This window comes from Gopherus flavomarginatus, chromosome 3, assembly GCF_025201925.1.
Source record: "Gopherus flavomarginatus isolate rGopFla2 chromosome 3, rGopFla2.mat.asm, whole genome shotgun sequence".
Classification (NCBI taxonomy): Eukaryota; Metazoa; Chordata; order Testudines; family Testudinidae; genus Gopherus; species Gopherus flavomarginatus.
In genome coordinates, this window is record NC_066619.1 from 12,909,113 (window position 1) to 12,922,328 (window position 13,216).

The 13,216-nt window shown below is 44.7% G+C and overlaps 1 protein-coding gene across 1 annotated transcript in view; it reads left to right on the forward strand.

The window, feature by feature from the left end:
* LOC127046507 (urea transporter 2-like) overlaps positions 1-13,216 on the forward strand; it is a 197,614-nt gene that overhangs the window by 169,715 nt on the left and 14,683 nt on the right. Inside the window, exon 2 of the mRNA XM_050943634.1 lies at positions 11,423-11,538. Within this exon, the coding sequence (XP_050799591.1) occupies positions 11,472-11,538 (67 nt within the window). The 5' untranslated portion in view covers positions 11,423-11,471. The remainder of the gene's footprint in view (positions 1-11,422; positions 11,539-13,216) is intronic.

Below are 13,216 nucleotides of genomic sequence, written 5' to 3' on the forward strand. Positions count from 1 at the left end.
CACATGGTGTAAGCAGGCCTACTTCCCATCAAAGGGGCCAAACTCAGCTTGCAAGTACATCAGTGCAAATCTAGAGTATCTTTATAGAGGTTGGTAGATAATATCAATTATACTAATGTAATCACATTCAGTGCTGAAGATTCACGCCTGATATGCATTGGTGAAAATTGGACTCTGTTGAATTACTCTCTTCTTATACCAGTGTAAATCGAGTTCTGGGCCAGTAGAATCATGCCAGTTTAGGCGGAAGGGAGGCAACTGTGCAGTCAGCTAAATAGAGCTTACTTTTTCTTACACCCTCCTGTGTCACTTTTCTTGTTCTTGCCTCCTTCCTCCATATTAGTATCCGATGCAAAGCCCACTGAAGTAAATGGAGATCTCTCTACTGAATTCAGTGGGCTTTAGAATGAAGTTCCATTCATGTTGCTCTTCCAGTAAATGGCAAAATTACCTATCTGGGTTTTTATACCACCCTTGGCACTATGGTATCAGAATGTCTGTGCAAGTTACAGTGCTTTTTTCCATTTACACAAGTCTGTAACTGGTAACACTGGTAGCACTGCTGGGGAGTTTGACCCATTGTCTACAAACTTTGAAATATAAAACTCAGTTGCATAGGCAATATAGAGGAAAAGGAATGTCTGTGTTATATGGGGCGCAACGTTGCAGACTTCAAAGGTTCAAATATTTAGCTTCTGTTGCTTCTTAAATATTGTCACCTGGGTGTCTCAAAAGCTTGCTGAGACTGCACCCAATACATCAAGATAAATGTATGCTTTGATCTGAGTGATAAAAACAACCGCTTTTCTACATGTAAATGTTTATGAACTTGTGGGAAATTATGTCTCTGCCAGAATTGAAAATAAAAAGATTCAAGGAGTTTGCTTTATATTTGCCCTCTGCAGTTTTCTATTACATTTCTGTAACCCAATGGGGTTTTCAGGGAAGGTTCATGGTGTTGTAGTTACCAGGGAAATATATATTAAGCTGTTGCAATCTAAAGGAGAAAGTTCCTATTAACTTTCTATTAAAAAGTAGGTGATGTGAATTAATAGACGAGGTACCTGGATGGTTACTCTATTAAAACATTGAACTTATATAGCCACTTTCATCCAACTCCAAGGAGCCCAAAGCACTTTCTGGCCAGATTCAGCAAATGGTAGTAGTTGTGAAGTTGAATACGCCTCAGGGTGAGTAGGGGTGGCAGAATCTAACCTTTCACAATCTAGATTTCACTGTGAGGCACAGTCATGAGCACACAGTGGTGCATTGAACTGAACCAATCCAGGAGTAGCCCCAGAAACAGACACCATGTGACCAACTAGCAAAAGCCCAAGTGTAGATGCAGTTAAACTGGTAAAAGAAAGTCCTTTTCCTGATATAGCTTATTATATTCCAGGGAACTGGTAGAAACTATACCAGCAAGAGAGTTCTTTGGCTGGTATACACTGTGCCTACACTAAGGGGGTTTGCCAGGATAGCTATATCAACAAACCCTTTACAGTTCAGACAAGGCCTCAGAAATACCTCCTTTGGGCAAAATCCCTTGTTTTCTTCTTGCTCCAGGGAGTAGTAATTTACTGCTGACTTTTAGCAGAAGAAATTTACGACATCCCTTACATCAGCTCAGCCACACTGGCTGGCAAGTGGAGCCAAGTCTCCACCCATTCCCCTCACCTGCTCTGGAGAGCAGGAAAACCTCATAGCCCCACTTACATCTGCATCCCTGCACTAAGAGTGTGGGTAGCCCATGTAGCAGTCTAAGGGAGTTTCTCACTCTCTTGCACAGGCACTTAGGCCAAGTCACAGTTAGGCCCTGGATTAAGTCTCCGAACCCTCATTTGAGGCAGGTTAAAAAGTATTATTCCCATTTAATGAATGGGGCAGTATAAACTGAGGCAGACAGGTGTCACTGGAAGTGATTTACCCAAGCTTTCCTTGTGAGTTGAAGAGAGGAGAACCCATTTGTGACTCCTAACCCACTGCTCTAACAGACCTTATTCCCTCCTTGTCCTTTCAGCTTATCTTCTTTGATTAAGAAAGGCACTGATTTTGTTTAGAACTGGTGTCTGCATGTTGTCCTGCAAAAATGGACCTTGAGAGAAGCTTCTTTGCTTCAGTCATTTGGTGTCTATCCATGGCATCAACAGGTAAAATAATGGAACAAAAGTCTTATTTTAGTAAGCTGGCATGAACGGCTGAAAGGTTGTACTGTTTTCTCTCTGTCTCTTTTAATTTCCATTTCATTCTTGCTGGTTTATTTCTTAAGGTCCATGTCTAAAACAAGCAGGCTTTTCTCGTTAGTATTCTCAACAGATTTGAGAGAGAGTGAGAGAGAGAGAGAGAGACCTATAAAGCCAAAAACGAAATAGAGAATCCAAGCAGAGAGGTATGCGTTATTGGACAAGTGTTTAATTTATGGAATTTGGCCGGCAGAACAAGTGTTTGAAATGGACTTCAATAAGTGTAGCTCTTAGTATAAATGTGGCTTGTAAAGTTGTTTTACAATCTGCCTTGCAGAGCGGTCGACGCCTCATGGAAAACGCTGAAAAACATTCTATTGAGCATCGCTGTGTTTATATTTCATATTTTCTCTATTTGTTTTCCCTTTGGTTTCCTAACTAAGACCATATGCAGAAAACAGGATCTTTGTGCCTTAAAATACCCACTCGGCCCTGCTACTTTATTAATAAAGAATATCTAGCAGTAGAAAATACTTTGTACCTTCCACAGCTCTGTTCAAATAGGAACTAATTAAGCCTTGTTCTATTCCCTGTTTCCTGCCCTGACCTTGGGCAAGCCATTTTGATTCTCTGTGCCTCAGTTGCCCATCTGTAAATGTGGATAATGGCACTTTCTCACCTTTCCTGGGCTGAAGTTAGGATAAAATCATTACAGGATTCTGAGGCTATGGTTGTGAGATACCACTGCTATTAGAAACATGTCAGTCTCGACAAAAAATGTTGCTAGGAAAATTCAGGTGCAAGAATGAGGAGGTGGACACATGGCCAGTCTGACTAGCCCACCCCAGAATATTCAAGAGTCTGATGCACTCACCTGGCTGTAGGAGACCTAAGTTCTAGTCCCTGCTCTGAAGCAGGAGGTAAGTGCCCAGATCGCTTGGCTGTAGAGTCAGTCTCTCCTGTTGGAGCCGTTCCAATGTATGTAAATAACTAAATATCTGTTGAGCCAGAAAGATTCTGAGTATGTCTACATTGGAATAAAAGATTCAGTGGACTCAAGCTGCGGGGGGTAAATATTGCTGTGTAGATGTTCGGGCTTAGGGCATAGGTGCCAACTCTGTGGGTGCTCCGGGGCTGGAGCACCCATGGGGAAAAATTAGTGGGTGCTCTGCAGCCACCTGCAGCCAAGCTCCCCTCACCCCCTGTCCTACCTCCTCCTCCTCCTCCCCTGAGCGTGCCACATCCCTGTTCCTCTGCCTACCTCCCAGTGTTTCCCACCTGGCCACCGCCAAACAGCTGTTTGGCAGCGTTAGCACACTCTGGGAGAGAGGGGGAGAAGCGGGAACATGGCACGCTAAGGGGAGGAGGCGCAGAAGAGGTGGGGCTGGGGCGGGGATTTGGGGAAGGGGTTGGAATATTGGTAGAGAGGGGTTGGAGTGGGGGCAGGGAAGGGGTGGGAAGAAGCAGGGTCTCATGGAAGGGGTGGAGTGGGAGTGGGGCTGGGGCAGAGGGAGGGGTTGAGCACCCACAGGAAAGAGGGGAAGTCGACGCCTATGGCTCAGGGACCCTCACCTCTCATGGGGTCCCAGAGCTCGGATTCCAGCTCAACTCTGAACATCTACATAGCAATTTTACAGCTCAGCAGTCCAAACCCTGCAAGCACCAATCAGCCAACCTTGGTTGTTGTGTAGACTTACCCTCTGTGGCCCAATGGTTAAGGCACTTGTGTGGTCTCTGGGAAACCCAGGTCCAAGGCCTGGCTCTGATTCAGGCAGAACCAGGACTTGAATAAGAGCAGAGACACCACTCTTGGTCTCCCAGGTGCATGCCTTTCCCCCCAGGCTATTTGCTATTCTGGGCATCTCTTGTTTTTTTGCACGAAACATTTTCAGAGGTCTTGGTTTTGTTCCAGTGGAGCACAAAAAACAAACGGCGAAGCCTCAACATTTCTCACAAAACAGATCCTTCTTTTCCAGCCAGGCTTTCTCTAATAGTCCTATTTAGCCACCCAAGTTAAGACGGCCTGGTTCCAAACTCTGACGGGTGGCATTTGTCCTTATACAGACATGCCAGCATAGCTTTTCTACATGGGTTTATTTAATGCTGCTTGTAGGAAACAAGCTCAGTTTTTCAGTTAAGAGCTGTCACTAATCATTCTGTACCCTCTTGCTGTGACTGCATTGCACTCAGCTCCAGTAGCTATTTTGAAAATCTCTTTTTTGTTCATTTATTTCCAGTGTCACAAACCAATCTGTTGTAGAGCCCTTGCTTCGTAGATTCATTATGACTCAGCCAAGCACTCTGTTGCTGTGCCGGAACTTTGCCCTCCAGCTGTGCATTCATGAATTTTGCTTGCTTTTGTTTTCCTTTACAATCTGTGCTGAGAGCAGCACCCTTTTACAGAGTGCGTTCATTCACCACGTCCCTTGAACTCAGCACCTTTTTTTGCCATGGTGTCCACATTTTAGGTGTTACTAACTCCTATGATTTTATTACGAGTCTTATGATATTTTTAAAGCCCCAGCTCCTGGAGTCAGGTGATTACACAAGAATCTCATTATAAATAAAGTAAGTTTTCTAGTCCTCATGAGTGCAGAGAAAACCTTGAAAACATGATATCTTAAGGCTCAGATATCAGTAGGTGATAAGAACCCAGCATTTATTATTTTGTAAAATTGCATGATTTACAGGCCAATCTCATGATTTTAGGGGTTCTGACTCATGATTTTTGAAAGCTTGGGATTGGTAATACTGTTTATTGCAAAGAAAAGCCACTTGTTCACTCTTGTGCTCTTCCTTAATGCCTTGTTGTGTATTTTTAATTGAATGCACTTCATTACTTTTACTTTTGTTAACACTTTCGTGTGGGAAACACAGTTTTCATGGGCTCTCCAAATAGCCTGCTGTTCTCTGCGAAGTCTCTCAGTAGCCCTCATTTTGACCTTATAATCGTTTACACCACAAATGATCTGATCTCTAGTCCATTTTTTAACTGTTCAAATTCCACATGATTTCGCTTTATTATGTAATAGTTCTGTAGCATAATGTTCAAGCATCTTACCTGGCTTGTTGGGAAGAAGCAGTGACATTCCTCAATGGGTCACAATATTTAAAATTGTGAATAATTTTTCTAGCTGTGAATAATGCATCCCCTGGGCTGCTTCTGCTGCAACATATTGGACACTCTACTGTCATCTCTCAGTTCTGTCCTCAGTTCCCTTCTAGAGGAAGGGATTTGTGTGGTTTCATTGCTCTATTTTGGGACTGAGTTTCCTTTTGACATGTTGTAATAAAAAGATGACACACAGAAATGCTGGGAAGAGACTCATTTTTATTTCTTGGCCTCAGTCACCTGACATAGTTACACTGAGGGAAGATGGTCTGGTGGTTTGGCCATTAGCAGGGGACTTTAGAGACAGAGGTTCCATTTCTGACCCTGCCGCTGACTTCCTGTGTGACCTCGGGCCAGTCACTTAAAGCTTGTGTTTTGCTGTTTCTCAGGTGTAAAATGGGAAGGAAAGCACTACCCTGCAGTGGTGTTGTGAGGATAAATTCATTAGAATGGCTGAGAGGTGCTCAGATACCTCAGATATGGTAATGGGGCAGGTTAGATGTGACCATTTTAGGGGTCCTGACTGGTGATAAAATGGTAATAGGGCAGGTTAGATGTGACAGGTCAGTATCCACTGGCTCCATAGGCTGGCTGCAATCTTCCACATGGTGCAACTGCATTAGTAGTAAAGGGATCTGTGAGTTTCTGGTAGTATACTTTACACTAGGATATATCACAGTGCCTGGCAAGCCTCAGAAGTCCCATTCTCTTTGGATTAAGGACCTCATGGCCTGGAGGCTCATTTGAAACATTTACACCTGCAAACCATGGCTGGAAAGTCTGGACAGAACAGCCTTGTCCAGAGATTTCCAGCACTTCCTGCTTCTGAATGGACTTGCAATACCACAAATGCAGTATGAACGGTGACGTTGCTACTGCTGTTGGAACCACGCTGGGCAGAGACATGCCAGTCTGAACAATAATGAGATTTGGTTTGTGTGGGCAATGGCTTTAGGCAGCTGTTGTTTTGGCTCATGCCTCCTCAACTCTGCCAATGGGCTCAGGGCTTCAGCCCCGCTGCTCCCGGCTTCAGCGGAAGGGTTGGAGGGAACTCAAGGTTTCAGCTCCCTGCTGCTCCTGGCTTCAGTGGATGGGAGTGGGAGCTTGGTGTTTCAGGCCGTCGCTGCTCCCAGCTTCAGTCCCATGGGGACACCAGGGATGGGTCTTCAACCCCATTCCACTCCCGGCTTCAGCCTCACAGGGGGCACCAGAGATTGGAGTTTCAGTGGTGGGGCCCCAGTGTCCCCCTGAAAGGGCTCACGGACCCCCAGGGAGCCACGGACAATGGGTTGAGAACCACTGCTCAAGATGAAAAGGGACTGAGTCTTCATTGGGGTTTGGCCCCTTTACACTGTTGCTGGGTGTAAACACAGCAGATCTTGCCACCAACACGTGCCTACAGCATAGGGGACAAGTGGAGGATGTAGTTGGAGAAAAGGGGTCTGTCCCTACTCGACAGCTGTTTTTGGCTGTCAGATTGTCCTGGCCATTGGGTCCATAAACAGCTAACCACAGATTACAGTAGTTGAGGATACTCTAATTTGTACTAAGGATTGACTCAACCCCAGGCCAGCCCGAGATTACAGAGAGACACTCCCTCCTTCCACTCCCAGGTCTTGTGCTAAGCAGACTATGGCTGGACCTGGGAATAAAGCCTTAAACTCTTCAAGGCAGCGAGCTATTGTAGAGCAGAAATAGGATTTGTGCGTTCCTGCCACTCGCTTGCTGGCTCCTTCTTCCACATCACACTGCTCTTTTTATAATGTGCCTGATCTTCTTTTACCTTGAAGGGCTGGTGAGGCAGGTGGATTAGCCTTTCTGTAAATCGAGCATTGTTTTGTTTTTTTTTAACAAGTTTTACAGTTATTTATTTATGTTGCTTACATCAAGCCCCAGGCTAAATGAAGGTCATTAAGTTATGAACAATCCCGATGCTATGTTTGCAAGCTGTCACAAGAGGGAGATAGAGCATTAGAGACAGACCTTTGCAATAAACTTCCAGTACCACATTGAACATTGGCATTTTTCTAGAGGTGAATAAATAGGCTGATATTCAGATACTATTCACATTCCTGGGTCTTATTATTAGGAGATGCAGACCCACAAATATTTTTATCATTTACTATTTCTCCTCCCCATGCAATATCCCTTTCTCCAGCAGTGTCTGAGGCCTGATTTCCTCCTTACATAGACACATGGACCTAGACTTGTTTAATGGAAGTGCAAAAATGAAATCATTCTCTTGCATGCTAAATGCATAAGTATCAAAGGGCACCCGACGGTGGTGCCCACACCCCACAAAGCCAAGGATAAGCATTTTCAAAAACAACAAACTTGGTCAATAATTGGAAACCTTGCAGCCCAGCTAAAGAAAGGATGAAGCATGAAACTCCTGTGGATGGGGTGTGAGAAAGCATTTGTAGAGGCATGAAAATCCAGCATTAGAAAGTGGTGTAGGCAGCCTGTCAAGTGATTAGAGCAGAGATCAGGTCTTTCAGGACTCTTGAGGGCTACGCATGAAGTTGTATCTGTTTAACTAAGGCTTGGTCTACACTTGAGGGGAATGGGAATTGATCTAAGATACGCAACTTCAGCTACAAGAATAGCGTAGCTGAAGTCGACGTATCTTAGATTGATGTAGATTGACTTACTTCGCTTCCTCGCGGCGCGGGATCAATGGCCACCACTCCCCCGTCGACTCCACTTCCTCCTCTCGCCCTGGTGGAGTTCTGGAGTTGATGGGGAGCATGTTCGGGGATTGATGTATCACATCTAGATGAGACGCAATGCATCGATCCCTGATATATCGATCACTACCAATCGATCCAGCGGGTAGTGTAAACATACCCTGAAGGTGTGATTTAAAACCAATTTAGTTAAATTGGTTCGATTTCATGTGTGGACACCCTTCAATCCATTCAAATCTGGCTTATATTGGTTTCACTCACCCCTGTGAATTCGCCAGTTTTAAGCCATTGTAAATGTGCCTCCACACAGAAGTTTGCACCCATTTAATAAAACCAGTTTAATTTTAAACCAATGCAAGTTTGCATGGAGACAACCCCTGAGTTGTATTCTTGTTTCTACCACTGACTCACAGCCTGACTTTGAACCTCTCTTCTCCCTTTGCTGAAATTCCGTCTTCACAAGGGATTTGTGAGGTTTGTTGTGTTCATTTTGATGGAATAAATGGGTCAAAGGTGTTGATATAACCCAGTCACAGTCCAACATTAAACAGTGTTAAACAAGGTTTAGGGTGTGGTATAGAGACCTGAGCCTGTTTAGTACCATGGCAAACCCACTATTAAAAATTCATGTAACCTTTTATTAAAGATACAGAAAAGAAGGAAAAACAGTTAAAGCATTTGAAATGTAAAATATTAAATAGAGTTTACATTTTAACAACATCCCTTGTTTCCTTTCCCTTTAGCTGGAGAGAGAGTTTTAGAAGGAAAATTCCCCTTGTATGAAGTCTCAAAGATGGCAACAACTGTCCTTTTGGGTACAGAGAAGAAGTTAGCTGACATAGGCTGGAGCTGTTGTAATTTGCTGCTGCTGCTGTTAAAGTCTAATCCTGTTTCATCTCAAGTGATGATTAGGATTCTGCTAGAGCTGATAGGGGTGGTGATGTCATCTGGATCCCGTTCTGTGGCCGAGTCTGGTCAGGAGATCCCTCAGGTTTAGCACCAATGTCCATAGGGACGGTGGAGGTAGCAGCCATGATGGTGAAGCTTCCTCCAGTAGCCTCCCTCTCTTCTTCACTGCTACACTCCCCCCAAAGTCTCTTTCCTTAAGGACCCTCAAAGAGAATGGTGGATAGAATAGGCCATCCCCTCATTATTTTGTCCACCAAATATACCTAGACTAATTCAGTCTTTCTGTCTCCTTTCAAATCTTTTCCCATCCACTTTAGTTATGGGTTTTTGTGACATCTTATGAACTTTCAGATGCTTTTTACAGTTGAGTTCACAATTAGAGTAATTTGTAGGCCCATTATCACAACAAACTTTGATAGTGAATGGGGACAAAGAGTAGAGCCGGGTGAATAATGGGTTTTCTGGTTCATTGGCAATTTTGATAAGTTAGTTAAAAAAAAATTATTTCAGGTCAGACCAAAAATGAAAATGTTGGCAAATAGAAGTCTACAAGATTTTTATTTTGAATCAAATAAAACATTTCATTTCATGAAATTTTGTTTCAATTTTGACCATTTTTAATGTTTTTCTCATTTTTAAAAAATACTGAATCAAAGGAAATTTTGAAATGAAAAGCCATTTCAAACTGAAAAAGAGATGATTAAGGGGGAGTAGGATAGTGGTCTATAAAATCTTGAATGGTACAGAGGAAGTGAATAAGGAAGTGTTATTCACACCGTCACATAACGCAAGAACTAAGGGTCACCAGATGAAATAAATAGGCAGTAGGTTTAAACAAACAAAAGGAAGTATTTCTTCACACAATGTACAGTTAACCTTTGGAACTCATTGCCAGGGGATGTTGTGAAGGCCAAAAGTATAAGTGGGTTCAAAAAAGAATTAGATAAGTTCATGGAGGTGTAGCAAAGTGGATCTCTGCTCTTGCCCCTAAGGGGTTAAAAGCAGTCCTGAATAAGGGCTGGGGCTGCAGAAAGCAGCCTTTTAGGCTACGCTCATAGGGGAAGTGGCTGCAGCTGGGGGCCACGCCCCAAACTGAGCCCAGGCCCTTATATAAGGGCAGAGAAGCCAGGAGCCCAGGCAGTCTCCTTCTGCATTCAGAGAGAGAGAAGGGCCTGTCTGTGCTCCTGCCCTGAAGGGGTTAAAAGCAGTCCTGAATAAGGGCTGGGGCTGCAGAAAGCAGCCTTTTAGGCTAGGCTCATTGGGGAAGTGGCTGCAGCTGGGGGCCATGCCCCAAACTGAGCCGAGGCCCTTATATAAGGGTAGAGAAGCCAGGAGCCTAGGCAGTCTCCTTCTGCATTCAGAGAGAGAGAGAAGGGCCTGTCTGCAGGGGACCAAATGAGGTACATAGGGTGAAGCAGAGCTGGGGAAAGCGCCAGGCTGCGGCCTAGAGTTAGGCCAGGAGGTACTGGGGTTGCAGGGTGCAACCAAGGGGTAGGCCAAGGCAGCAGGTCCAACCCCATTTGCTGATGAGAGGCTAATACTGCAGTCTGCCCCAGGGCATGGGGCTAGCTAATGACTGGGCAGTTGCCAAGACACTGAGGCAAAGTGGGGATAGAGGGTGGGGGGTTCCCAGGGAGGGGATACTCCTAAGAAAGAGGAAGGGGTTACTTTAGGTGGGGTTCTGCCCCCTGGCAAAGGGGCACTGGGGTCCAGGGAGGGACATGGGGCCAGTAGCCAAAAGGCAGATCACTGGCCTGCAGAGGGCGCTCTGAGCTGGAATGTGAGCTAATTCCCAGGACAGCCAGCAGGAGGTGCTGCGGGGGGGGGGGTGAGTCATGCCCAGTTATTAGCCAAGATGGTCAGAGATGCAACCCCATGCTCTGGGTGTCCCTAAGCCTCTGACTGCCAGAAGTTGGGACTGGACAACAGAGGATGGGTCACTTAATAAATTGCCCTGTTCTGCTCTTTCCGTCTGATGCATGTGGCATTGGCCACTGCCAGAAGACAGGTACCATTAGCCATTCTGGGTCAGACCATTCTTAGGTTTTTATGGGAAAATATGTGCCAGCTTAGACCCAGTCTGCCACTACCATCATAGCCTTTTAGGAGTCCCACATGTGCTGCATAGAGGCCCTCACACAAGCCAAGCCAATACGTGAATTCCCTGCACACATTTCTTACACAGGTTTTAGCTCACATATATCCAATAAGATTGTATGCAGAGGTAAGGATAATTCTGGAGGCACGTTACATGCAGTGCAATGTATATTCCACTAACAGATGTTTAAGCATACATTGCACATACAGGCATTTTGATGTGTGATGCTTTACAGCTGAAATTAGGAAATTAACGATCCTGTGACACTGCCTGCAATTAAGCATGTACTTTGCCTACCTATTACATGCCGTGCTGCTGTGCATGTTTTCCTCTTCCTTATCCATGGCTTATATCACTTGTGAAATGACAGGAAGGATGAACAGATGTTCTCTGAATGATATTTGTGATGCATCCAGTAGTTTTCTCTTCACAGACACTTCCCCGGTTGGCATTAAGCTCCACCATCACGGAGTTTAAGTACCATGCCTTCCCAGCACACACCAAGATCTCCCTCCAAGTGTGCTTCTTTGGGATCTGCTGAAAGAACAGGTATGTGCAGCTTCCATTCAGTCTTCATCAAACACACTTCAAAAAGAGAGACCCCTCAGGGTCATATTGGGAAGTGTACTAGATCAGTGGTTCTCAACCAGCGGTCTGGGAGGTCCTGTGAGCAGGTTTAGGGGTGCCACCAAGCAAGACCAGCATTAGACTCATTGGGGCCCAGGGTAGAAAGCTGAAGTCCAGGCAAAGGTGATGGAAACAGGTTTTGGGGTATATAGTTCTTGCCTCCAAGAATGTCTGAAAAGTGCCCTAAAGTCGTTTCCACCTGTTAGCAGATGGATGGTCTATGTGAAATCCACTGTGGGGATGGAAGTCCAGTTCCTAGTGGGGACAGATCTATCTTTAAAAAACACAATCTTCTCAAATGGCACTATTTACAATTCTGGTTGGCAGTGTCAGCAGAGAGACGGGGGTTTGCATACACTGTGGAGACTGAAGTTCTCTCTGTCCTCTAGACAGAATCCCCCACACTAAGCTAGAGCTGAGACAGAATGGCTGATGCTGCTCCCGTATCTAACGCATTCTCTGGATAAATAGTGGATGTCTGTCTCCAGTACTGCTAAGCTGGAGGTGGCACCTTTCATCAGTTCTCCTAAAACAATGGGAAGTGGTATCGCTGCCCAGAAAAGTGCAGGGTGGTCTAACTGCACCAGTAGGATCTCTATTGAAGGCGCTTTGGATGTCGCTGGGCCTGGCCATCCTCCTGTCTTGTGCAATCTCTGTTTTTCATATGGTCTCCATATGAAGCCACACAGAAGGTACCAAAGTGCAGCATACTGTGCAGGGATAGCACGGCAAAACGACATCCATGCACAGCAAATCAGAAAAACATTGTCCAGCTTCAGTGATATTACTCTGTTTAGCAGTGAGGGGTTGATTTTAAGATGAAACCTGCAGTTCTGTTCTCCAAACAGGGAACTATTGGAGCTCTGCTTGTGTTTCTAATATATATAATCTCTTCCATTCTTCCATCCACTCTTACTGTCAGTCAAGCAATGTTCTTGATATTGTGACCAGTCCAATGAAAATCCAGCCTAGGCCTTTCGGTCTTAACTCATGCTGTTATGGGAAAATAGATGCAAAATAATGATTTAAATACCTGCTTTTCAGAATTAGCTTAACTCCTTTTCATCCTGGATTCCAAATGCCTTTGAGTTTGATATTAGTAGCTGAATCTTCATTTGGTGTCCAGGTTTCCGTCCACAGCAAATGTTTCCGTTTGAGCCTTGAGAACCAGGGAAAGGGATTTCCACTTCAAACTCTTCAGAAATTCAGAATGAATTGGCTTTGTTAACTTTAACAATATTCTGCCTTTAACAGTTAAATGTTTAAGGTCTTCTCTTGGAGTCCTGGGGCATGGGTTTAAGGATGGAAACAAGAGCTAGCTTCATAATTCTTTGTGATGTATTTCCTCTTTTACCAACCCGCAGCACGCCTTTATATCTTGATGAAATCCCTCTCTGGAGCTCTAATGGCCACTTCTAATGAGCCAGCTGCCTGAGAAGGGAGTCACCACATCCTGGAGCTTCTCTCTCTAAAGGGAATAAACCATGGAACATTCTAGACACGAGCATTAAACTAGTGTGATAGCCACCACGTTAGGTGATACACTGGGGACTTCCAGAGCTAAATGCAGGAGCTGCTACATCTTGAGCTAAAAATCTTT